The 27778-nt window shown below is 44.5% G+C and overlaps 1 protein-coding gene across 1 annotated transcript in view; it reads left to right on the forward strand.

Moving 5' to 3' along the window:
- The window catches only part of LOC115473940 (myosin light chain kinase, smooth muscle-like), a 247079-nt gene that overhangs the window by 34197 nt on the left and 185104 nt on the right, over positions 1 to 27778 (forward strand). The window contains exons 3-4 of the mRNA XM_030209146.1: positions 5657 to 5773; positions 16413 to 16499. Of these exons, the coding sequence (XP_030065006.1) occupies positions 5657 to 5773; positions 16413 to 16499 (204 nt within the window). The remainder of the gene's footprint in view (positions 1 to 5656; positions 5774 to 16412; positions 16500 to 27778) is intronic.

The following is a 27778-nucleotide window of genomic DNA, read 5'->3' on the forward strand; positions in this document are numbered from 1 at the left end:
TTAAACAAATTCTCAATATTACTTGAATCACAATCAGGATTTCGCTCCAACTACAGCACCAAAACAGTAATAATCACTCTCCTAACCAAATTCAAACAAGAAATTGCAACTGGCAAAAATGTACTTCTCCTACAATTCAACATGTCTAGTGCGTTTGACATGGTAAACCATAAAATACTACTAAACATCCTAGAATACTTCGGGATCGGTGGAAGCGTACTTAGTTGGATCAAGGGTTTCCTAACCGCAAGAACATACCGAGTGATATCAAATTTGAACACATCATCACCATGGAAACCAGAATGTGGAGTACCCCAAGGATCACCGCTATCACCGACCCTTTTCAACCTAATGATGACCCCACTAGCCAAATCCCTATCCAACCAAGGCCTTAACCCTTACATTTACGCAGATGATGTCACGATATACATCCCGTTCAAACATGATCTAACAGAAATCACAAACGAACTCATGGGCGGATGCATTTCAATTAAAACTCAACGCAGAAAAAACACATTGCCTCACCCTCTCATCACAATACAACATGAACAAACACACCAATATAAGCACCCAAGACTACACCCTTCCTGTCTCAGACAGCCTGAAAATTCTCGGAGTTACTATCGACCGAAATCTCACGCTAGAAAGCCAAGCGAAAACCACAACAAAGAAAATGTTCCACTCAATGTGGAAACTCAAATGAGTAAAACCTTTCTTCCCAAGGGAAATATTCCGCAGTCTGGTACAATCAATGGTGCTAAGTCACCTAGACTACTACAACGCAATCTATGCCGGATGCAAAGAACAGATTATTAAGAAACTCCACACTGCCCAAAACACCGCAGCCAGACTCAAAAAACGAAATACGAAAGTGCCAAGCCCTTAAGAGAAAAACTACATTGGCTCCCAATCAAAGAACAAATTGCGTTCAAAATCTGCACCCTGGTTCATAAAGTTATCCACAGTGAGGCCCTGGTTTACATGACAGACCTCATTGACTTACCAACCAGGAACTCAAAAAGATCAGCACGCAAATACCTGAATCTCCACTACCCTAGCTGCAAAGGATTAAAATATAAATCAACATATGCATCCAGCTTCTCCTACATAAGCACGCAACTATGGAATGCACTACCAAACGTCATGAAGACAATGCACAACCTAACAAACTTCCGGAAATCATTAAAAACCAACTTGTTCAAAAACGCATACCATAATGATCCAACTTAAACACCTGAACCCTGCAACACAACAAAACTTACACCATAACTGAACAAAACTTAATTCCTTCTTCTTATTACTTAATTTACTCTGTCACTTATGAACTTTAACGCAATACTACCCTGTATTTCTCATACCGGAATTGGCGATCGCCATCACGGTACTATGTAAGCCACATTGAGCCTGCAAATAGATGGGAAAATGTGGGATACAAGTGCAACAAAATAAATAAAAAAAATACATGCCAGAGATCCAGCCAGACACTATTCTTTAATATGCACAAATCTTTGATAGTACGTAGTTTGCAGGTGGTCATTCATATGGGCAATGTCTGGGCGGAGCATAGGTGGAGTGAACACTTATATGTGTAATTTGTAGAATACTGTGAGTTATATGTGTATCTCTAGAATGTAGGTGTGAGCATTTACACCAACTCTGTGACTCACTGGTGTAAGTGCTCATGGCTAAATAGAGAGGCTTGCAAATTTATTTATTTATTTAACTACATGTATATCCCACACATTCAAACATCTGAGCAGGTTACAATATACCAAACACAATCATAAACAAAACACAATTCAAAATCAAAAACGTACCCAAACACATAAAAACCCCATAATCCCAACCTCCCATCTAAGAAGCAGAGAATGCCTTACAAAATAGAACCTTCAATTGTGTTCTAAACAAAGACAAAGAAGAAATTTGGCACCAAGCCAAAGGGAGAGGATTCCACAAACTAGGACCAACAACAGAAAAAATCTGAGAATGAACCGCCCGCAAACGAACATCATGAAATGAAGGAACAGCCAACAGATCTTGACCATGAGACTGAAGAGTTTGTATAGGACAATACATTCGCAATTTCTGAACTAAAGCCAACGGAGCATCATCATGTAGTGCTTTAAAAACCAACACCAATAACTTAAACTCAGTGTATATACCATTACATGAGTATTTTATAAAGCAAGGGGTCCTACTTTCTTTTAGAGAATAGGCTCCAGTTAGGCAACCTTTAGGCACCTAAATGTAGGTGCCCCATTATATAGAATCACCGTGGATGTTGACTAAGGTACACTAATGTTTTGCACATAACATGAGTTAACTTAAAAAATAAAGATGTGTTAGGTGCCATGAACCTCTGCAATATCTATTGGGGGCATTCTCTGCACTTTAGGGGTCAACTGTATCACTAATGTGGAGCATAATTCATTAATATTACTACTACTACTTATCATTTCTAAAGCGCTACCAGACGTACGCAGCGCTGTACACTTGAACATAAAGAGACAGTCCCTGCTCGACAGAGCTTACAATCTAATTAGGACAGACAAACAGGACAAATAAGGGATAAGGACAAAGAGTAGCAAGATTCCGGAATCCCAAACAATAGCAAGATTCCGTGCAGAATCCCAAAGAGTAGCAAGATTCCGGAATCCCAAACAATAGCAAGATGCCATGCAGAATCCCAAAGAGTAGCAAGATTTTGGAATCCCAAAGACTACTACTACTACTGCTTATAATTTCTACAGCACTTCTAGACATATGCAGTGCTGTACACTTGAACATGAAGAGACAGTCCCTGCTCGACAGAGCTTACAATCTAATTTAAATGTTTATATTTCGTAAACTGGATCATCATAGTCTTATTATTAGGAATTAGTTTACTGTCTCCATGTTTTTAGGGGTAAATTCTATAAATGGTGCCAAAATGTAGGTGCTGGGATGATGCGCACTGAGTGCAAATTCTATAATGGTAGTTGCACGTGGAACTGCTATTCTAGAATATTAGTGTAAGTTCACTGTTTCACACCTAACTTTAGGCACGGGCACTCACACCAGGTCTAAGGCTGTTGGAAGTGCTCACGCCTAGCAATTGTCAGTTCAGCGTGTAACATTTGTGTGTAACTCCTAGGCATGTCCCTGACCCGTCCATGCCTTTCCCACGGCCACATCCCCTAGAAGTTGCATGTGACAGAGATTGCGTACGCAGGTTCTGTTTATTTATTTATTTATTTTAAATATTTATGATCTGCTTTAATCCCAAAGCAGGTTACATTAAAAACATACATAAATTCCTATCAAAGAACGCATTGCTTTCAAAATCTGCACCCTGATCCATAAAATTATATACGGCGAAGCACCAGGATATATGGCAGACCTCATAGACCTACCAACCAGAAACACAACCAAACTAGCACAAACATACCTAAATGTCCACTACCCAAATTGCAAAGGACTCAAATACAAATCAATCTACGCATCCAGCTTTTCCTACATAAGCACACAACTATGGAACGCATTACCAAAAGCCGTGAAAACAACGTACGACCACCTAAAATTCTGAAAATCACTAAAAATTAACCTGTTCAAAAAGGCATACCCTACCGACCCAACTTAAATGCCTGAACCCTGCATCACAACGAAACTAAAGATCATAATGGACATAAAACAACTCTTCCTCTCTACGATTCCCTAACTGTCTATTCCACATGAACCTTTATTCTACCACAACATCTCTCTGTATTTGTTCATACCGGTATTGGCGATCGCCTTTACGGTACTATGTAAGCCACATTGAGCCTGCAAATAGGTGGGAAAATGTGGAATACAAATGTAACAAATAAATAAATAAAACACAACAACAAACATCAAAACCAACACATATTCAAAACATTTATTCTGTATCCCAACCAAAAAGATTTGCCTACAAATATGTGACTGCAAGAATAAATTTATTATGTTATTGGCAACTGTCAAATGGTGCCAATTAACACCCAATTATTAAATTAAGTTGTGCACACAACTGACCTTATTCTAGTAACATACCAAAGGCGGGACGGTGGGGGGTAGTTCATCCCGGGTGCGGGCAGCAATGGGGTGCACAGAGCAGTCTCACGTCTGTTGACTCAGCTGGTTCCCTGCCCCCTCTGATGTTACTTCCTGTTCCAGGGCAGGGGACCAGCAGAGCCGACAGCTGTGTGACTGCTCTGTGCACCCCCTTGCTAGGGGGAAGGGTGGTGAGGGTGATGCGTCTCGGGGGGTAATGCACCTTGAGAGGTGGGGGTGAGGGGGTGACGTGCCTTGGGGGTTCGGCACAGCGGCGACCTGCCCTGGGTGACAAGCACGCTAGGTTCGCCACTGCCTTATTCTATAAATTGGGTGCCCCACTTTGTGAACTAAGTTTAAAGTTAGGCAACCCAAGTTTATAGAATTAGGGGGTTAATGTCATGCTATACCTAATGTACACTGCTTTGGTGACTGCTAGTATGTAATGTAGTTTGCTCTACCTCTTGAGGTGATGTTAATTGTTTTGTGTTGGAGTCATCTTCAACTCCTCTCTCTCCTTCTCCACACATACTCAGCAGACTGCTAAAACCTGTCATTTCTTTCTCTATAATATCACCAAAATTCGCCCTTTCCTTTCTCAGCACACCACCAGAACCCTTGTCCACACTCTTATGACCTCTCACTTAGACTATTGCAACTTGCTTCTCATAGGTCTCCCACTTAGCCATCTCTCTCCTCTTCAATCTGTTCAAAATTCTGCTGCACGACTAATATTCCGCCAGTGTCATTATGCTCATATTAGCCCTCTCCTCAAGTCACTTCACTGGCTCCCTATCCGTTTCCACATACAGTTCAAACTCCTCTTATTGACCTATAAGTGCATTCACTCTGCAGCTCCTCAGTACCTCTCCACTTTCATCTCTCCCCGGGAACTCCGTTCACTGGGTAAATCTCTCTTATCTGCACCCTTCTCATCCACCGCTAACTCCAGACTCTGTTCCTTTTATCTTGCTGCACCATATGCCTGGAATAGACTTCCTGAGCCGGTACGTCAAGCTCCATCTCTGGCCGTCTTCAAATCTAAGCTAAAAGCCCACCTTTTTGATGCTGCTTTTAACTCCTAACCTTATTCACTTGTTCAGAACCATTATTTTATCATCCCCACCTTAGTAATTCCCTTATCTCTTATTTGTCCTGTTTGTCTGTCCTAATTAGATTGTAAGCTCTGTCGAGCAGGGACTGTCTCTTCATGTTCAAGTGTACAGCGCTGCGTACGTCTAGTAGCGCTATAGAGATGATAAGTAGTAGTGTTATTACTGTGTTAGCAGTTAATGCGTGGTAACGTCCCCCTGTAAACTACAAGGCACAGCCCCCTACCTATTCTACACCCACTTATGGTGATTTCTGTGTTACACCTTTAGCATGTACAAGCGACAGATTTTCTAATTAATAGTCATGAATTCAGAAGAACCAGCTTAGCAGTATTAGCTGTGGTTAAGTTTTCTAACGCTTATCTGTATATATATGTGCTAAATCTCATGATGACTGGTGATAATTTGAAATCAAAGCTGATAACTATTAATATGTAGGTTGTATGCGAAACCTGTAATGCATCTGGGCTTTTTTTTTTTCTTTACTGCTGGCTCAGGGCCCCTGTGTTCCCTGACTGTTGACAAGTCTTTGCCTGAAGATGAGGGAGAGTACAAATGCATAGCGGAGAACTCAGCTGGAAAAAGTGAATGTGCCTGCAGCGTTTTCGTGGACGGTAAGTGATACTAACTGATAGGGGCAGCCCACACCAAAGTTTTTATTTCCTGAAAAATATTTGTAAAGCGTCAGTCACTACAAGTTCTAGGCTTTGTGTCTCCTTTCTCTCACCCCATCCCTACCTCACTTTCCAGCCCCCACCCAAACACACATCCCTGGTCAACCTGTCCTTGCTGTTAAGCTGCAAGAAATAGCCACCACGCTTCCCCTGTGCATTCTTTCCATGAAAAATAAACTTGAAACTCAATCCTCGCAACAAAAGAAGCCGAGGAGCCCAGGGTATGGCGAGAGGAAACTTTCATGTCTCTCCCTGTTTCACTCATGTGGCTCACTCAGAGTATAAAAGTATTATGTAGAACTTGTGTGCTATTTCTCTCTCTCTCTCTCTCTCTTCCACCCTCTGTCTTTCTTTTTATCCAGACTGTATTTAGATGTGCTGGCCAATGAGCAGCTTTTTTCCTTCCGACCTTGCACACATGGATTTACCAAAGTCTGTTTCTAAAGGAAAGGTCGCGTCAGCCTGAATAATATGAATGAAGACAGTTTCGCCTTATCAGCTTGTTGTAAGGAAAGCTGAACCCTTTTACTGTTTTATTAGTTTCATGCTGCGAGTTCTGTAGCCTCACTCTAGACCCCCATATTTGGACTGCAATGCCGTAGGCGGCCTCCAGGCCCATATTTGGCTTGTGCTGAACTGAACAACATTCTGTATAGATGAAAGAAGCCTGAAAAGGCATGATTTTAAAGAAGGAAATGGCCTAACAATGCATTTTGTTCAGGCAAACGAGCAAGAATCAAGGAAATCGTCTTCCTACTGATGACACGAGGCCATATTTGGATTACGGAGTTCAGGTTTGGGGTACCCATTTACAAAATAGATGGATAGCCAAAGAGGGTTATTTTAGAAGCCCTATTTGCAATTTCAAATTCTGGCAGTCATACGCGCCTATCCCAATTTCAGAAAGTGCTATTTATATGTGAAAATCCACACTATGTAGAGATTTCAAGGGGACCCAGTTTGGACAGGACTCAAATGGCTTGTGTAGGTTTGTGAAATCGGACATTTACACAGCCTTCTTGTGTTTCCCAAAGGTTTGGGGTTTTGTCTTAATGTGAGTTACTTTCTGTCCTCCCTATTCTCTCAATTTCGTTAATTTTGTAACCTGCTTAGACATGTTTTTATGAATAGCGGTATATCAAATAATAAGTGGAACTTGAAAGGTTTGGCAATATTTATGGGATTGCTTCTTTTTATATGATCGACTTTGTTCACCTTATCCTAGGAGATAAAACATATCATTTTTGTAACCAGATGACGTTAAGCTTTCCAGCACTAAATAGGACCAAATCCTACAAATCTTTGACATTGTCTTCTCTTTATTAATACACTAGTAAAAAAAGGCCCGTTTCTGACACAAATGAAACGAGCACTAGCAAGGTTTTCCTCAGAGTGTGTATGTTTGAGAGACTGTATGTGAGAGTGACTGTGTGTGAGAGAGAGAGTGAATGTGCGAGTGTGTGTGTATGTGTGTGTGTGTGTGTGAGAGAGAGAGAGTGAGTCTAGGTGTGAGTGTGTCTGTGAGAGAGAGAGTGTGTGGGTGAGAATGAGAGTGTGTGCAAGTGCGTATGTGAGACACAGTGTGAGAGAGAGAGTGTGTGTTTCACACAGATACAGTGTGTGCGAGAGAGAGAGTGTGTGTGAGACACAGACTCTCTGTGAGACTGAGTGTATGAGACCAAGAGAGTGTGTGAGTGACTGTGTGACACATAGAGAGTGAATGTGATACAGTGTGAGACATAGAGTGTGTGAGAGAGAGAAAGACATTGACTGTGAGAGAGAGTGTGTGTGAGAGAGAGAGTGTTTGTGTGACAGAGATACCTCCCCCCCCTCTCTGGTGTCAGGCCCCCGCCCTCTCTCTCTGGTGTCTGATTGTTACTGTGCAGGACGCTGAGCTCTGGCTGTGCTTCAAGGAACTGACCAATCCTATTTAATAGAATGCACCTCCAACATTCTGAAGCCGAGAAACCTCGTGTGGTTGGTCACTTCTGCTTGTGACGAACCCGGAAGTACGTGATGTCAATTCAGCAGATGGATACAGAGAGCAGGAATGCCTCAGCCATGTAGTCAGCTTCAGAATGTTGGAGGTGCATTTTATTATATAGGATAAAAACATGGAACTCTCCCTGTATCAGTCAGAATGCTAAATAAATATCAGTTATTCAGAAAGGCAGTGAAAACCACTTTATTTCAAGAGTATTTGTTATCCAAATTATGATTTATCTTTTATTCTTATTATGTAAAACTTTTTAGCATAGGTCTTTTGTTGTGATTTCTAGATTGTCCTTGTCTTCTTAACTGTTAACTGCTTGGAACTCAATAGGTTGTTTGCAGTCTCTGTTCCCTGTAAGCTGTGCGGGTGCCCTTCTTCTGCATTACTACCAGTAGGAAGTGGTGCTTTAATATTGGGTTTTTAATTGCTAGGGAAAGGCAAGTTCCCTGGAGTCCTGCAGAACTTGCCTGTCCCTCAGTACAGAACATGTGATATTCAGTACTGGCAGAACTGTAGATGGAAGACTCCCACTTAGCTTAAGGGAAGCAGTGTTTGTGGTCTATAAGAACTGAAGTGTTCTGTTACGTTATATTACACATGGATGTTGTAAAATCACTACTTCTATATGTAATTGCTGATACCACCACGTGGAAGCTACCAGGCCCATTCTGTTTATTATTTCAACATGTATCTTTGTAAAATGACTACTCCCGCTCCATGTACCAGCAAATATATGTGCACTCCTGCAGGTATTTTAGAAAAAGCTCTACATTGGCAAATCCTTTTCTAAAGTACTACTGGAACGTGTAATTAAACTCTGGAATTCGTTGCCAGAGAATGTAGTAAAAGCAGTTAGCTTAGCGGGGTTTAAAAAAAGGTTTGGGTGGCTTCCTAAAGGAAAAGTCCATAGACCGTTATTAAAATCCCTGCTTATTTCTAGAATAAGCAGCATAAAACGTATTGTACTGTTTTGGGATCTTGCCAAGTACTTGTCACCTGGATTGGCCACTGTTGGAAACAGGATTCTGGGCTTAATGGACCTTCGGTCTGTCTCGGTATGGCAATACTTATGACCCTGGACATCCCAATTCTGATCTCTATGCTATATAAAAATGGGCTTCTGATGCACAATTCTACAAAGGGCACGAAAGGGGTCCTTTTACTGAGCTGCGGTAAAAAGGGACCTGCGCTAGCATCAGCATGCGCTGAGGCTCTCTCTTACCATGGCGGGTAAAAGGCTATCTTTTTTTGAAGCAAACAAATGGCCACACGGTAAGTGAAACACTTAACGTGTGGCCATTTCGGGGGGGGGAGGAGTCCTTACCGCCACCCTTTGAGATGGCGGTAAGGGTTCCCGCGCTAACTGCCCGATTACTGCCAGTTAAGTTCTGGCACTTCATAAATAGGACGTATTTTTGTAGCACCAGAAATGGTGCGCGTTAGGGGTAGGAACTACTGCCAGGCTCCTGCGGTAACCTGGCGGTAGTTCTGGATTGGCGCGTGGTAAGCCCTCAGTCGGCTTACTGCTGCTTAGTAAAAGTCCCCCAAAATCTGAGCAAAAAGGCCAATTTGGGCGCCTAATCCAGTGGTTCCCAAACCCGGGCCTGGAGGAACCCCAGCCAGTCAGGTTTTCAGGATCTCCACAATGAATATTCATGAGAGAGATTTGTATGCAGTGGCAGCAGTGCATGCAGATCTCTCTCATGAATATTCATTGTGGAGATTCTGAAAAACTGACTGTCAGGGTGCCTTCAGGATCAGGTTTGGGAGCACTGGCCTAATCCACGATCGAATACTAGCAATGTGTTACTTACCTGGGAGCTTTGTTTTGGATCATTTTTACATTGTTTGGACTCAACTGCTGAATATTTCTTTGGTTCATTTCAGAAAGTAACAGATGCAAAATTTGATTAACGAGCATAAAAAGTGCTTAACATGTGCGAATCCCCTTTATATAGGTCAATTCAGCATTTGAATTGGTCCTTACATTTTTTATGATTATTAACCAGATCCAGGGCTGGATTTCCCATTACACACAGAAGGCGTGTGAGTTTGCATGTACCTTTTCCCCTAATAGGTGTGAATACACGGGGCCTTGTAGTTTTGAGGGAAGCCACCAGATCTGTTTTTTCAGACTTCAAAATTAAGCAGGCAGAGGCAAGACCAATTCAGGATAGAAGTGCCGATTTCCAACCGCCTGCTGACCGGAGGAGGGGGAGGGAAGTGCCTTTGGGCAATGAGATGTACATCCAGCACTGATAATTCACCTATATATAGTATGAAGCTCCCTAACCAAAGGACCTTTGTATTAAACTGCGCTAAGCTGTAACGTGAGCTTAGCGTGCTGAAAAAGGCTTACTGTAGGACGCACTAAAACATCCTGCGGTAATTTCCCTGTTTGCATGCGCTAACCATGCGGTATTTATTGTTTCTATTTATTTTGGGGGGAGGGGGGCATGGCACGGGTGGAGAGTGGGCGTGAAAGTGTTAACCAGCTAACATGTTCACATTACTGCACGCTAACTGGTTAATGCAGACTTGATACAGGAGCATTTACTAAATGGGAGAGGGTAAGTGCTAATAGAAAAAAAAATAGCTGAGACAGGCAAAAATAACAAAGGAAAAAGCCTTTTCTTACAGCCAAGGTAAAAATAGGCATAGCATGCGGGGAAAGTCCCATGTTAGGATGCATTAAACCCATATTTATTGTTATCACAGCTTAGTAAAAGGGCCCCACGGTTATCCTTTCACTTTGATAGATAACACTACTTTTTGCCTTGCTCTTCTTTGAGCCCAGAAACTTTCCACAGTTTTGTGTACAATAAACATGCATGCAAGGTGCCAGATAAGACTTGGTACGACACACAAAGTCAGGTGCTCGGATTGCTGGAGACAGACAACGGCTGATCAGAGAGATTCTAAAAGTCCCTGTGTCAGGAATGGCATTGGGAAACTGCCAGTTATATCATTCATCAGCACTCCACCTGTGCATCTCATGTATTTTCATGAGTTTTCTAAGGACTTGTATTCTTGGCGTAGTGGTGGATACTACAATGAACAAACCCATGCAGTATCCCTAGCATTTTTTGTCTTAGATGTCCTTGCCTTGTTTTAAATTTCATTCGGTAGTATTGTCATCGTACATGTAAAAACTTTTTTTTGATTCCCCTTGACAACCTGCCTGGGTCACTTTGATTATGTTAGAAGTTTCCCCTTTGCCTAAGATCCCTTTGCTCTTTCTCTCTCTCTCTGCTGAGAATCCCCCTCTTTCCCTGTCCCCCCAAACCTCTTCTCCTTCCTCTGTTCCTCTATCATCCCTTCCCAGCACCGATGATCAATAAGATTTTTTTTCCCTTGCAAAAGAGCCAAACTCATTGCCGGAGAAGGTAGTGACGGCAGCTGGCCTTGCTAAGTTTAAAGGGGGTCTGGACAGATTCCTGAAGGAAATGTCCATTGATCGTTATTAAATTTGGGGGTTTTGCCAGGTTCTTGGGGCCTGGATTTGCCGCTGTCAGAGACGGAGTGCTGGGCTTGATGGACCTTTAGTCTTTTCCCAGCGTGGCAGTGCTTATGTGCGCGCATAAGAAATGCCAGAAAATTTCTTTAAAGAAAAGATTTATGAAAACATAAATGAATATGCAAAGTTTGGAAATGTGCCACATATTTGCCAAAGAATATGCAACGTTTTGCTGCAGAATCTTGAAAAATCTGCTAAAGGAAACCATGTTTTATCTCAGTGGTTAATTAAACAAAGTTCCACCCAAAACTGAGGTGCACATTCACAGTCCTCCTCACATACTCCTGACTCCAGAAACATCACTTCTTGTTATTCCCTGAAAACAGGGGTGGTTAGGACATCAAATAAAAGTCTTATTAGGGACACAGACATGCAAACATAAATTATATGCACTTGCACATACCTGACTATCTCATTAGCTTACGTTTTCTTCAGAAAGTAGGCTAATCAAAAAGCAAAAATTAATGAACAAAGCACTTTCTCCCATTCCCAGCCACCCAAATCTTCCTATTGCAAAAGACAATTGATGTTGAACTGTTTTCTATAGATGCTACTACAGAAGGAAAGGATGCAATCTATATAAATAAAAATGTAAATGTTCGTTTGTTCAAAATCTTAAATATCCGAAAGTTCTTCACTGATTGCTTTCAAATTTGGACACAACGTTGCATTCGAATACGTGCATGTTTTTATATACCTACTATTATATAGATGTCACAGCTGTCGTACTCGCGGAGCGGAAGCAGTGCGACGAGTAATTGCAAATCAAACTGAGGAAGAATGGCCATCACCGAACTAGCGAAACACACAAAGAATGGCTCAAATACGTGCCGAGGAAGCAGCAGAGCGACGTGCAGCCAGACTTGACGATGCACGGCTGCGAGCACGGCGATCGTGTTCTGCAGCTTCAAATCTGCTTTGTTCTCAACAGAATCAACGCGACAGGCTGAGAGTGGCTTAAATCTCCGAAAGTTCTTCACCGATTGCTTTGAAATTACGCACATGTTTTTATATACCTACTATTATATAGATGTCACAGCTGTCGTACTCGCGGAGCGGAAGCAGTGCGATGAGTAATTGCAAATCAAACTGAGGAAGAATGACCATCACTGAACGAGCGAAACACACAAAGAATGGCTCAAATACGTGCTGAGGAAGCAGCAGAGCGACGTGCAGCCAGACTTGACGATGCACGGTTGCGAGCACGGCGATCGCGTTTTGTTGCTTCAGATCTGCTTCGTTCTCAACAGAATCAACGCGACAGGCTGAGAGTGGCTTAAATCTCCGAAAGTTCTTCACCAATTGCTTAGAAATTTCGACACAACGTTGCATTCGAATACGCGCGTGTTTTTATATACCTACAATTGCAAATCAAACTGAGGAAGAACGGGCATCAGCGAATGAGCGAAACAGACAAAGAATGGCTCAAATACGTGCCAAGGAAACAGCACAGCGAAAAACATCGCTCGAGGCTCTTGATCGATCATTGCAAGATTTGCGTGGAAACATCAGACCATTTGGGAACACATTAATATTGCTTGCAGGAGATTTCAGGCAAACATTACCTGTAGTTCTTTCTTTTCCATTTAACCAGACTGAGCCACAGCAACGCGAGGCTGGGTAGAGCTACTTCATATATATTTTGTGACTGCTAAGCTTGAACTTGGAATGTCTTGGACAGCAGTGGACTTGCTTTCTTCCGACCCCCTCCAAACTGCTTTCAAAACAGGTGTGATGCCTGTGTATTAGCTAGTGAAGCTAAACTTCCACCAGGAGTATCATATCCTTTGATAATGTGAGTGGCAGCTCCCAATATAAACAGCAGTGAAGAGAAGAGGAATTTTGACTATATAACAATACCAGCTAGAGTTCTTAGGTACAAAGCACAAGTGGCTCTGAACCCTTACGGATACTCAGATGACACAATCAGCCAAAAAGTGCTTAAATGTATGTATGTATTTACTGTATTTTTTATTACACCTCTATATCAATGGTTCCCAAGCCTGCGGTGAAGCTACAATGTAGTAAATTTAAAACGAACCGGAGAAAATGTTTCTTCACTCAACGTGTAATTAAATTCTGGAATTCGTTGCCAGAGAATGTGGTAAAGGCGGTTAGCTTAGCGGAGTTTAAAAAAAGGTTTAGACGGCTTCCTAAAGGAAAAGTCCATAGACCGTTATTAAATGGACTTGGGGGAAAATCCACTATTTCTGGGATAAGCAGTATAAAATGTTTTGTACTTTTTTGGGATCTTGCCGGGTATTTGTGACCTGGATTGGCCACTGTTGGAAAGAGGATGCTGGGCTCGATGGACCTTTGGTCTTTACCAGTATGGCAATACTTATATACTTATGTAACCCCAGCCAGTCAGGTTTTCAGGATATCCACAATGAATATTCATGAGTTAGATTTATATGCAATGACGGCAGTACATGCAGAAATAACTCATGAATATTCATTGCAAGTATCCTGAAAACATGACTGGCTGGGGCTCCCCCAGGACAGATTTGGGAACCACTGCTCTATATATTTGTTGCTCAGAAGGAGAGACTAGGTCCATTGATAAGACACCATTACAAACCTAAGCATTTTCTTTAGTTTGCTAAATATAAGATTTAATATGTACTAATTGTAAGCCTCTGATCAGCATCATAACATAATAAATGATGGCAGCATATCTAGTCTGCCCATTAATGTCCTTAATATTATAATTGATCCAGTCCAGATTACCCCATGTCTTAGAAATGGCAAAAGTAATTTCATGGCTGTTTTGAGTTGAAACACTCTTGGCAAGATGATCAAAGGTAAATGTAGGTGCTAGAGGCCACTAGCATTCGCATTTACCTGAGCTGATTGATCAGCGAGCTTTGGCATGGCAAACAACGAGTGTGCCAAGAAACACCGGACCCCCCTCCCCTCCAAATAACAAAAACACCTTGGTGGACCAGTGGGGTCCTGGTCTTCCGGCCCTTCGATCATCCACCCTCCCCGGTGGCCAGTGGGGAGGGGTCAGGTCAGGTTGGACCCCTCTTGTCGTGGGTCCAGTGGGACCCACAAGAGGGAAGCCCGACCTAACCTGACCCCCATCCCCACCCCTGAAGGCCAATCTCTCTCATGAATATTCATTGTGGTTATCCTGAAAACCTGACTGGCTGGGGTGCCTTCAAGTCAAGAGTTATTAAGATGAGTATCAGAAATGCATTCAGAGATAAAAATAAAGATACATTTTAGATGAAGCAGAATAATTTTTTAGTTATTTAAAGGGCCCTTTTACTAAGTGGCGGTAAAAAAAAAAGTGGCCTGCAGCAGTACAAGCATGTCTTTTGGGTGCGTGCGGGGCCAGTTTTTACCGCATCCTGGAAAAAAAGGCCTTTTTTAAGGGGCTGGAAAGGGGGCAGCAAAATAAAAACCAGCATGTGTCCGTTTTCAGCCTAAGACCTTACTGCCACCCATTGACGTAGCAGTAAGGTCTCATGTGCTACCCAGGCAGTAGGCATGTAGTTTATTTTCTACTGCATGTTTTTGGAGCGTGCCAAATTCAGAATTACCACCCGGGCAACGCTCCAAAAATACGCAGTAGAAAATATTTTCCACCATGTGGCACGCAAATTCAGAATTACCACCCTTTTACACGCCTTTGTAAAAGGGCCCCTCAGAGGGGAATTTTTCAATGTGAGCTACCAATGATGGATTATTTTACCACAAGTCATGTTATTTTAGCAGTGGCGTACCAAGGGCGGGGCGGTGGGGGCGGTCTGCCCCGGGTGTATGCCGCTAGAGGGATGCAGAGAGCAGCCGCGCACCTGTCGGCTCAGCTGGTTCCCTGCTTCCTCTGCCCCGGAACAGGTTACTTCCTGTTCCGGGGCAGAGGGAGCAGGGAGCCAGCGGAGCCAACAGCCGCGCGGCTGCTCCCAGCAGCCAAGAATGCACCCCGGGGAGGGGGGGGGTTGATGTGCCGGGGGGGGTGTCATTGTGCTGGGGGGGGGTGTCGTGCTGTACCCTGGGGGGGCAGATGCCGCTGCATCTGGGGGGTGGGCAGCGGACCTAGGATCGTCACTGTATTTTAGCACATAAAATGGTACCGTCTGCTAAAATGGCATGACTTGTGGTAAATTAACCCATCTTAACTTCCCCCCCCCCCCCTCCCTCTTAATGGCACATCCTGGTCCTGAACCTTTTACCGAGATAACTTCCAGCAATACTGAGGCACAGGGGCGTAGCTACGGGGGGGGGGGGGCCATAGGGGACTGGGCCCCCGCAAATTTTGTCCAGGCCCCAGGTTTGGATGGCGGGGGTCCCCAACCCCCACTAGCTGAAACCTTCTTCAGCACCGGTCTCTGGCGCAGCCGCGTTCGTTGCCTGCCCTCTGCTCTTCTTGCTCCTCCTGTGCACGCTGAGCGTCAGCGTGCACAGGAGGAGCAAAAAGAAAGAAGAGCAAGGGGCAGGCAGCGAACACAGCTGCGCTGGAGTCTGGCGCTGAAGAAAGCTGAGGGGGGTGGGGGGGCGGCACTCAAAATGTGCCCCCAACCTCGGGCTCTGGTCCCCTCCCACCGTGAGGTCTGGCTACACCCCTGCTGAGGAGTAGTAACAGATGAATCTGACTGAACTAAATACAGAATAATGGAAACTTCAGCTTTGGTAATTCGGAAATTAAGAAGGAAAATGCAATTTTCAGAATCCCGTGTAAAAATATTGAACACATAATTCCCAAAAGTTTAGCTGTTGGTTTTCTTTCTCATGCCAGTGGTGCAAAAGAAATATACTCAGGTTGGCTGAAATCTATGTCAGAAATATTCCCCTATATCTAATTTTTAAGCACCTTCCAAATTCAGAGATTTGGCATGACAGTTTACAGGAACATTGTTAACTAGAGGACTATGCTGCAATGTTACTTTCCACGCCTGACTGCTTGATTTACATTACTTTACATTCTTCTCTGTGGCCCTTGTCCATTCTTTGCTGTTCTGTAATTTTGATTTCATGAGCACTGCCAATGCAAATAACATTTCACAGCGTTGGATACAAAGAAAAAAAAAATAAAAGTCACTTTCTTTTCTGTTTAATTTCAGATGCACCGAATACAGAAGTTACGAAGTCTGCTGAGAAAAGGGTCAAAAAAACCAAGCCCACAACTCCTTCCTTGCCAGCAACAGAGAGTAAGCCTTGATGATAGATTTATCTACTTTTTCTTTGCCAGGCCTCTAACGTTACGAGATTCCAGAAGACTCTCCCGCGGCTAGGTCCATCTCGCCTTCAGCAACCCCAGAATACTGTGATACGTTTGGGTTTTTTTAACACATTAGTCATTCCAGGTGAACCAAGACTTTTCTTTAAAGAAAACTTTTATTTATTTATTTGCATTTGTATCCCACATTTTCCCACCTATTTGCGGGCTCAGTGTGGCTTACAATACTTTGAGAATGATGGAAGTACAATTGGTTACAGTACGATTATGGATTACATTATGATGAGTTATAGAAGACAGAGTAAATACAGGATATCATTTGGGAACAGAACATCAGAAGATAACAGTGGTGAGTTGAGAGGGGGACAAACAATATCGAGGGAACATAAAGGTCTAACATTTTTATTTGTGGGTAGGGTTTTAAGGGTGGTGAGGATACGGGAGAAGAGACTTCAGGATAGAGTGTTTTGGTGCGTATCTATTAGTTTGTATGGACTTCATGTGTTTTGATCCTTGCCGTAGATTTCTCAAAGAGATAAGTTTTCAGTAGTTTGCGGAAGTCGGTCAGTTTATAGATCGTTTTCAGATTGCGTGGTAGTGTATTCCAGAGTTGTGTGCTCATGTATGCGAAGGTCGATCCATGCAATGCTTTGTATTTTATTCCTTTGCACTTAGGGAAATGGAGATTGAGGAAGGTTCGGGAAGATCTTTTAGCGTTTCTGGGTGGTAGGTCTATTAAATCAGACATGTATGCAGGGGCTTCACCGTGAATAATTTTATGGACCAAGGTGCATACTTTGAAAGTGATGCGTTCCTTGAGTGGTAGCCAGTGTAGTTTCTCCCGTAAGGTTTAGCACTTTCGTATTTTGGTTTTCCGAAGATGAGTCTGGCTGCTGTATTCTGGGCTGTTTGAAGTTTCCTCAGTATTTGTTCCTTGCATCCTGCGTATAATGAGTTGCAGTAATCCAAGTGACTGAGTACGAGTGATTTTCATAAAATCAGTGTTAAATGAATGCAAAATGAATCATCAAAGAAATAGTTCTAGACCTCCTTTTGTTTGGTTGCATTCACTTCATCTCCAGCACCATTCGTATTCCTTCTCATACTGTACTCCTTCAGATGGTGCCTTATTCCCCTCTCTGTTACTCTTGTATTTCTAATCTCCTGGGCTGGAGGAATTTATCTCCTTAGGTGGTGGTCAGAGGGGATATTCAGTGGCCCTGTGCTGTGGAATATCTGAGCACAGCCCATTAAGGGCCAGATTACTACTACTACTACTATTTAGCATTTCTATAGCGCTACAAGGCGTACGCAGCACTGCACAAACATAGAAGAAAGACAGTCCCTGCTCAAAGAGCTTACAATCTAATAGACAAAAAAATAAAGTAATCAAATCAATTAATGTGAATAGGAAGGAAGAGAGGAGGGTAGGTGGAGGCGAGTGGTTACAAGTGGTTACGAGTCAAAAGCAATGTTAAAGAGGTAGGCTTTCAGTCTAGATTTAAAGGTGGCCAAGGATGGGGCAAGACGTAGGGGCTCAGGAAGTTTATTCCAGGCGTAGGGTGCAGCGAGACAGAAGGCGCGAAGTCTGGAGTTGGCAGTAGTGGAGAAGGGAACAGATAAGAAGGATTTATCCATGGAGCGGAATGCACGGGAAGGGGTGTAGGGAAGGACGAGCGTGGAGAGATACTGGGGAGCAGCCCTTCCCTTACCGATTTCATAGCGAATCGGTATGGAACGGCCATGCATCAAGAGAATGGAATGCAAATGAGCTGCTCGTTGTAGCTCACTTGCATTCTCTATTCCCTCGGAAGCCAGTCGGCCAGTTGGCCGGTCGAGCATGCGCAGAGCAGCCAAGCGTTATGCCAGAGCCGGTGGTGGGAGGCAGGGATAGTGCTGGGCAGACTTTTACAGTCTGTGCCAGAGCCGGTGGCGGGAGGCGGGGCTGGTGGTTGGGAGGCGGGGATAGTGCTGGGCAGACTTATACGGTCTGTGCCAGAGCCAGTGGTGGGAGGCGGGGATAGTGCTGGGCAGACTTATACGGTCTATGCCAGAGCTGGTGGTTGGGAGGCGGGGCTGGTGGTTGGGAGGCGGGGATAGTGCTGGGCAGACTTATACGGTCTGTGCCAGAGCCGGTGGTTGGGAGGTGGGGCTGGTGGTTGGGAGGTGGGGATAGTGCTGGGCAGACTTATACGGTCTGTGCCAGAGCCGGTGGTTGGGAGGCGGGGCTGGTGGTTGGGAGCCGGGGATAGTGCTGGGCAGACTTATACGGTCTGTGCCAGAGCCGGTGGTTGGGAGGCGGGGCTGGTGGTTGGGAGGCGGGGATAGTGCTGGGCAGACTTATACGGTCTGTGCCAGAGCTGGTGGTTGGGAGGCGGGGCTGTGGTTGGGAGGCGGGGATAGTACTGGGCAGACTTATACGGTCTGTGCCAGAGCCGGTGGTTGGGAGGCAGGGCTGGTGGTTGGGAGGCGGGGATAGTGCTGGGCAGACTTATACGGTCTGTGCCAGAGCCGGTGGTTGGGAGGCGGGGATAGTGCTGGGCAGACTTATACGGTCTGTGCCAGAGCCGGTGGTTGGGAGGCGGGGCTGGTGGTTGGGAGGCCGGGATAGTGCTGGGCAGACTTATACGGTCTGTGCCAGAGCTGGTGGTTGGGAGGCGGGGCTGGTGGTTGGGAGGTGGGGATAGTGCTGGCAGACTTATACGGTCTGTGCCAGAGCTGGTGGTTGGGAGGCGGGGCTGGTGGTTGGGAGGCGGGGATAGTGCTGGGCAGACTTATACGGTCTGTGCCAGAGCCGGTGGTTGGGAGGCGGGGCTGGTGGTTGGGAGGCGGGGATAGTGCTGGGCAGACGTATACGGTTTGTGCCAGAGCTGGTGGTGGGAGGCGGGACTGGTGGTTGGGAGGCAGGGATAGTGCTGGGCAGACTTATACGGTCTGTGCCAGAGCCGGTGGTGGGAGGCGGGGCTGGTGGTTGGAAGGCGGGGATAGTGCTGGGCAGACTTATACGGTCTGTGCCCTGAAGAGCACAGGTACAAATCAAAGTAGGGTATACACAAAAGGTAGCACACATGAGTTGTCTTGTTGGGCAGACTGGATGGACTGTGCAGGTCTTTTTTTCTGCCGTCATCTACTATGTTACTGTATTCCTGGTGCAATGACATGTATCCCAACAGATCTTCAGTTTTCTCTTCACTTCTCCGCATCTAGGAAACCTGTGTCTATCCCACCTTTCTATGAATTATTTTATTCTTTCCTCTACCCAGTGACTATCCTAGGTCGGCTGGCACCCAGGGCGGATCGCCGATGTGCACCCCTCACCTCCGGGTGCAGCATGACCCCCACCCCCACCCCCGGTTGCATTCTTGGCTGCTGGGAGCAGCCACGTTGCTGTCGGGTCCGCTGGCTCCCTGCTCCCTCTGCCACGGAACAGGAAGTAACCTGTTCCGGGGCAGAGGGAGCAGGGAACCAGCGGAGCTGACTGGCGTGCGGCTGCTCTCTGCACCCCTCCAGCAGCGTGCACCCGGGGCGGACCGCCCCCAACCGCTCCACCCTTGGTACGCCGCTGCCTCTACCGCTTTTCCTGAAAAGTTACTCCATGCATCCACTATCTTTTCCGTAATTCTTTTTTTTTTTTGGCTGGGTTTTAGTGCCGAAAGACATAATTAGCAACTGTCCAGAATTTTCCCCACTAATTTATTTTATTTATTTATTTGCTACATTTGTATCCCACATTTTTCCCACCTCTTTGCAGGCTCAATGTGGCTTACAGAATACCGTAATGGCTAACACCATTTCCGGAATGAGAAATACAGAATATTATTGCATTTAGATAAATATACAATTAATTTCAGTTATTTGAGAGCAAGGGTAATGTATAACCAGTGGCGTAGGAAGGGGGGGCGGGAGGGGCGGTCCGCCCCGGGTGCACACGCTCGGGGGGGGGGGGGGGGGTGCCGGCCCCGCTGGTTCCCTGCTCTCTCTGCCCCGGAACAGGTTACTTCCTGTTCCGGGGCAGAGAGAGCAGGGAACCAGCGGGGCCGACGCAGCTCCGAGTGACATGCACTCAGGGCGGATCGGCTCTCCCGCAGGTAAGAATGCGGTCCGGGGTGGGGGGGTTGCGCTCCGGGGGGGGTGTGCGCCACAGAGGGGGGGTCGCGCCGTGCTGCACCCAGGGGAGGGGTACGCAGTGGCGACCCACCCCAGGTGCCATTAGTCCTCGCTACGGCACTGTGTATAACGGTCAATAATGAAAATTTGATAAAGTAAACAAATAAAAGAGTACAATTTTAACTTGTTCTAGTAAAAGTTTTGATGTCATTACATTTGAGGAGGATCTTTATGATAAGTTTCCTTGAACAGGTTAGTCTTTAGTACTTTCCGGAAGGCTGCCAATTCGTGCGTTGTTTTTATGGCACTTGCATAGGAGCCCAGTATAAGAGGCTTGGACAGGCTAAGCCTCCCCTGCTGTGCTCTCAGAGGTTTAAATTGTTGATTTACCTCCATCCTCACAGCAGGAGCTGCAATGAAAACCCTCTAGCCTTGTGTAACCAGTTGTAGAAATTGGTTTATGGTTTGTTTACCTTACTGCTGGGAGAGCAGGGGGAGGGGGGGTTGGCTGGGTTGCCAGGGATATATTTAAGGAGGATGACTTCCTGACCTGCACTGAGAACAGATAGCAGCAGGATCGGACAACCAGATAACAAAGGTAGAAAAGATCATTTTATTTTCATTATAGTGTTTGGAATATGTCCACTTTGAGAATCAGGTGCTCAACATTAAAAATTTATATTTATTTACTTATTTATGGCATTTTATCCCATATTAAACATGAATTAGGGTGTTTTGTGGCTCTACATGAGAATTGTGATGATATGATCCCTTGTTTCATATTGTTGACGGCCTGCATTTTCCGTTTGGGTGGTATATTGGTGTATTAGGTTCTGCCCGGTGTAATATTTATGGTACAGTAAGGTTCTGAGTGTGTTTTTGCACAAAGATGTGCATAGTGTTTTGCAGTTGAGCGATTGTGCTTAGAATATGCTTTGAGCAACCACTTTATTCTTTGACATATGATACATATCTAATATCTAAATTTAATAAAAGATATTAATTGTGACTTTTATTTTTATTTATTTTTTTCTGTGTGTTATCAGACAATTATGGATTTAAGCTCCACCCCTGGCCCCACACCTAACCCCGCCCCCTTTAGCCTCCCCAAACAGTTGGGCCACCGACCACCTATGGGCACTTGGTAATGCATTCCACAGTTGTGTGCAGGTGTAGGAAAAACTAGATGCATATTTTGACTTATATTTAAGTCCTTTGCAATTGGGGTAGTGAAGGTTCAAGAATGTGAGTGATGTTCTTTTTGTGTTCCTTGCTGGTAGATCTATAAGGTCTGACATATATATCGGGGCCTCGCCATGAATGATTCTATGAACCAGGGTGCAGGTTTTGAATGCAATTCGATCCTTTAGTGGGAGCCAATGTGATTTTTCTCTGAGGGGTTTGGCTCTTTCATATTTCGCTTTTCCAAATATAAGTCTGGCTGCAGTGTTTTATATGTCCTCTGTACTGATTTACCTTTTCTAGAACCCTGTAATTTGGGGCCCTAATTCTAGACACTAGGGGGTCCTTTTATTAAGCCGCGTAAGCATCTACACACACCCAACACACACCAAAATGGAGTTACCGCCCGACTACCTTGTGGCTCTTGCGGTAATTTAATTTTTTGTGCGCGTCTGCTACGCGCGTCTGAAAAATACCGTGTGAATCTTTACCGCTAGGTCAATGGCTGGTGGTAAGGTCTCAGACCCAAAGTTTTCGCCAACAAATAAAGGCCTTTTTTACAAGCGCACTACAAAATGGATCGACGTTTGCCCAAAACCCGCGCCTACACTACCGCAATCCATTTTTAGCGCGCCTTTGTGTTGTAATGGTGCAACGACTGTTACCCCTTTCTCCACAGGGGCCTTAAACCCTGCCTTAGTAGCACCTCCTGCTGGCTCAGGAAGCAAATGACCTGAGCTAGGAATAAAGGGGTCCTTTTACTAAGGTGCGCTGAAAAGTGGCCTGCGCTGGTGTAGACACATGTATTGGATGCACGCAGGTTCATTTTTCAGCAAAATGAAAATTGGCACACGTCCATTTTGGGCCTGAGACCTTACCACCACCCATTGACTTAGCGGTAAGGTCTCGCACGTTAACCGGGCGTACAATGCTGATTACTGCCCGGTTAGCGCCACGTGCCGGAAATTTCCCGGCACGCGTAGTAGGCGCGTGTAAAAAATGAAATTACCACCCATGCCAATTGGCACATGTTCGGCACGCATAGGTGCCCATGCGGCTTAGTAAAAGGGCCCCAAAGGTTACTCTGTTTGACAGTGCATAATTTATTTTTATTTTATTTTATCTATTACATTTGTACCCCGTGCTTTCCCACACATGGCAGGCTCAATGCAGCTTACATAGTATCAATATAAAGAATTACAAAGTCGTAAGAAGAATAAACAGTTTGTAGTAAACGCAAAATTAATGGGGTTAACGGACAAGTGAATTGAACATAGGAGGGACTGGGTGCAGAAGGAAATGAGTGTTGGGAGGTAGGCGTAGGAAGATGGAGAGGAATGGATATGGGGTAGCAATAAGGATAATGGGAAACATGGTCAGTGTATAAACAATCGTCAATAAGAATCATGTGGGCAAGCTTTGGTTAGGTTGAATCGTTAGGGTAGGCTATCTTGAAGAGATGGGTCTTCAGTGCTTTTCTGAAGGGCAAAAGGCCATTAATGGTACGGATAGGTCTTGGTAGAGCATAATGCTGCCACTGAGACATTGGGATGACCCAAGAAATATTCTTAAATGTTACCCCAAGTTTTTTCTAAAATTTACTTTCCATGTTTGCATTTTTTGCATTATTTATTGCTCTGTCCCTACAGATACGTGTGGATGTTCTGCATTTGTTTTTTTATATTTGTAGTTCTAATATGTGACCATCTCTGAGATTCTAAACAACAGTTATTCTTGTCATGTTTTAGCTTTTTGAATGTATATTTATTCCACCTCATGTGGGAAATGAAAAATAATTACGTTTACATGGTAAAATGATTTTTCTCTGATACAACTAAAATGGACTTAGTGGGTTTTGGAAATAAGCCCTTGAATTGCCCAAAAAGTAACAGTTCAGCATGTAAGCACCCTAAGTCGTGATATTGCCCGGAATCGATGCTGTTATATTTTAGGTGGGGAGACATACCCCACAGGGCATCAGGGCATCTAGGTACCCATTTATACAGTTGCCACCTAAGTGTCTACATGTCTTCCCTGCCTTGTTAGAAAATTGCCTTCCCTGTGAATACTTTCCTCTCTGAGCTAATTGCCCTTTCTCCTTTAGCACCTTGGCCCACTCTCACACTACAGCAGAGCATTCTTACCAGAGGAATTGTTTCCACTGGAAAAAATGCATGGGGGACTTGGAGTTCCTGTAAGCATTGTACCTGCTGCCTGTGCAAAATTAATCTTCTACCTGCTACTGCAGAGCTTCCATTTCTTGATTTCACTTCAAACTGGTTTCTAAGCCAGGTCATTCTTTCTCCCGCTGACAGATGTTAGCAAGATGTCAGCCGTGATTCTGTGAAGGATGAATTTGCTAATGAGCTTTGGGCCCGGTATCTCATGGTCAGTGGTGTGTGGATGTAACGCTGGTTAGGTCACAGTACCACTAAGAAAAGACATATAAAGGGTGGCATATCTGAAAGTAAATGAGAAATGAATTTGTGGATTTTACCTTCTAGTCTGTATTTCTAGAGGACATGTGCATGAAGTTTTAGGTTTCGGAATACGTGTCTGGATTCTTTAAGCAAATCATGAAGCGCTTGAGTTTATGCTCATTTTTTCCATTCCTTATCATATGTCAGCTGCTCTGAGTTATAAGCATTGTATAAACACACAGCGTGACTGTTAATGCATATGTCTGCCGTATAAAATGTAGTGCCATGTCTCCCTCGCTTTCGTCTTCTTGCGTAACTTAGTCAGTCTGTTTCTTGCCAGATATGATGCAGGGCCAGTGAACTGAGAGTCTATCCGTCTATGAAAAGAAAAGCTGCACATTTAACGATAATACCAGGATCTAAACCTTGGAACCACAGGGTTAAACATATGTTATGCTACTGTCGTTCTTAGCTGTCTGTCTGGCTACCAGTAGATTTGGGTGGCAGGGTTGCTCCTTCACTCCCAGGCCAAGCTTGGTTTTGTCTCATTGCATTCATGGATTTGTAGTTCTGATTTTTCCAATTCATTTCCCTGAGACAAACTCAGAACTACAAATCTATGCATGCAGTGATGTATAAATGGGATCATCCTGGCCAGTATGGATTTTGATTTTTTGGATTTCGTTCTTCAGTTAGAAAGTGCTGAAAGTCAAGTTATAGTACATAGGGCCAAACAGGTAAAGTGACTAGCCCAAATTCACAAGCAACATCAGTGGGAGAACTGGGATGTGAGCCCTGGTTTCTTTCATTTTCAGCCTACTCCTTTAATACCCCACAGCTAAGGTAAAGTAAGCGCACAACTATGGAACGCATTGCCAAAAGCAGTAAAAACTATGCTCGACCACCTAAATTTTTGGAAAGCACTAAAGACAGTTCAGAAGAACATACCCCACCGACCCAACATAAAAATACCTGGACACTTGCAACACTATCCAGCTTATTTTCGAAAGTGATCGCCAGCCATCTTCCGACATAAATCGGGAGATGGCCGGCGATCTCGGAAAAGCGGCAAAATCGGTATAATTGAAAGCTGCTTTTTTTACAGTATCGCCGCTTTCCCTTCGCCTTGCCGGTGAAAGTTCAAAGGGGCGTGTCGCTGGCAAAGCGAAGGAGGGACATGGGCGGGCATGGGCGTGGCTACCAGATGGCCGGCTTTCGTGGATAATGGGAAAAAAAGCGGCGTTAAGCAGTATTTTGCTGGGTTTACTTGGTCCTTTTATTTTCATGACTAAGCCTCAAAAAGGTGCCCCAACTGACCAGATGACCACTGGAGGGAATGGGGGATGACCTCCCTGTACTCCCCCAGTAGTCACCAACCCCCTCCCACATGAAAAAAATAAAAATAATGCACTTTTTTGCCAGCCTGTATGCCAGCCTCAAATGTCATACCCAGCTCCCTGACAGCAGTATGCAAGTCCATGGAGCAGTTTTTAATGGGTGCAGTGCACTTCAGGCTGGCAGACCCAGGTCCATCCCCCTCCTACCTGTTACACTTGTGGTGCTAAGTGTTGAGCCCTCCACCCCCCCCCCCCCAAATCCCACTGTACCCACATGTAAGTGCCCCCCCCCCCCTTCACCCATAAGGGCTATGGTAATGGAGTAGAAGTGTGGGGAGTGGGTTTGGGGAGGATTTGGGGAGCTCAGCACCCAAGGTAAGGGAGCTGTGCACCTGGAAGCTTTTTTTGTATTTTTTAAACATTTTTAGAAGTGCCCCCTAGGGTGCCCTGGCATGTGAGGGGGACCAGTGCACTACAAATGCTGGCTCCTCCCACGAGCAAATGCCTTGGATTTCGCCGGGTTTGAGATGGCCGGCATTTTTTTCCATTATCGCTGAAAAACAAAACCGGCCATCTCAAACCCGGCGAACTCTGGCATTTGGCCGGGCTAAACCGTATTATCGAAAAAAAAAGATGGCCGGACATTTTTTTTCGAGAATACAGTTCCGGCCAGCTGTTGTGCCGCCGCCAAAATAGATTGCCGGCGATCTATTTCGCCGGTGACGTTCGATTATGCCCCTCAATGTAACCAAAGACCGTAACGGACATTACCTGACTCTTCTTCCCCCTTTCCCTCTCTAAGTTCCCCCCAATTGTACCTACCATACATGCACCTCATTCTACCACAATATCACTTTGTATTCATTCATACAATGTATTTGTTCAGACCGGAATCGGCTAATGCCGTTAACGGTAATACGTAAGCCACATTGAGCCTGCAAAAATGTGGGATACAAATGTAACAAATAATAATAATAAAAGTAGGAACCCTATTCAATGGGCAACGAGCAATAAAACCAATTCCAGCTACATGTGATTATTCTCCTTAGTTGTGCTGCAGAATCTGAGCCAGAGAACAGTTTCCAATACTGCGTGAGCTGACAGCCTTAGAAACAGCCCCCAGGGGGAGGGGGAGAGACATTTGGCAACAGCATCAGGTCACTAGCTCCTTGGGGGCTGATTGTAATGTCTGTTTAGGTGACACAGTGCATTCTTATAGTCAAGAGGAGACTAGTCTATTGCCCTGGAAGGAAAGTCTTAGCCCTCTAATAGCTAAGGGTGCCTTGGGGAATAGCTGCAGCATATCACAGTGTTCAACCCTTCCTGTTTCCCAGCAGAAAGGGTAGGACATATGTGCCTACAGAAACATGACACAGACTAAAGGAGAAAGGGAAATATTCCTGTGCATCTTTTCCTTCTAGCAAATATGCATGGGATCTGCAATAGGATATACTCCCTGGAAGGTGTAAAAAAAAACATGAGAAAGGATCTAGTGAAGCTTGAGGAATGGTCTCGAGTTTGACAGTTATGATTTAATGATAAAAAAAAAATGCAGGATCATGCATTTAGGTTGCAAAAAAGAAAAAGATGAAGCAGTTCAGTATAAGGGATAAAATTCATTTGTTCACAAAACAATAGAAATCAAACAAAATAAAACATGGAAAAGAAAATAAGATGATACCTTTTTTATTGGACATAACTTAATACATTTCTTGATTAGCTTTCGAAGGTTGCCCTTCTTCGTCAGATCGGAAATAAGCAAATGTGCTGGCTGACAGTGTATATAAGTGAAAACATTCAAGCATTACTATGACAGTAAAATAGATACCATTGGAGATTCTACATGGAATGTTGCTACTATTGGAGATTCTACATGGAATGTTGCTATTCCACTAGCAACATTCCAGGTAGAAGGCTGCGCAGGCTTCTGTTTCTGTGAGTCTGACGTCCTGCACGTACGTGCAGGACGTCAGACTCACAGAAGCAGAAGCCTGCGCGGCCACATTGGTGATCTACAAGGGCCGACTTCTACATGGAATGTTGCTAGTGGAATAGCAACATTCCATGTAGAATCTATAGAAATCAAACAAAATAAAACATGGAAAAGAAAATAAGATGATAGCTTTTTTATTGGACATAACTTAATACATTTCTTGATTAGCTTTCGAAGGTTGCCCTTCTTCGTCAGATCGGAAATAAGCAAA

The sequence above is a fragment of the Microcaecilia unicolor genome, chromosome 7, assembly GCF_901765095.1.
Source record: "Microcaecilia unicolor chromosome 7, aMicUni1.1, whole genome shotgun sequence".
In the NCBI taxonomy this organism is placed as follows: domain Eukaryota; kingdom Metazoa; phylum Chordata; class Amphibia; order Gymnophiona; family Siphonopidae; genus Microcaecilia; species Microcaecilia unicolor.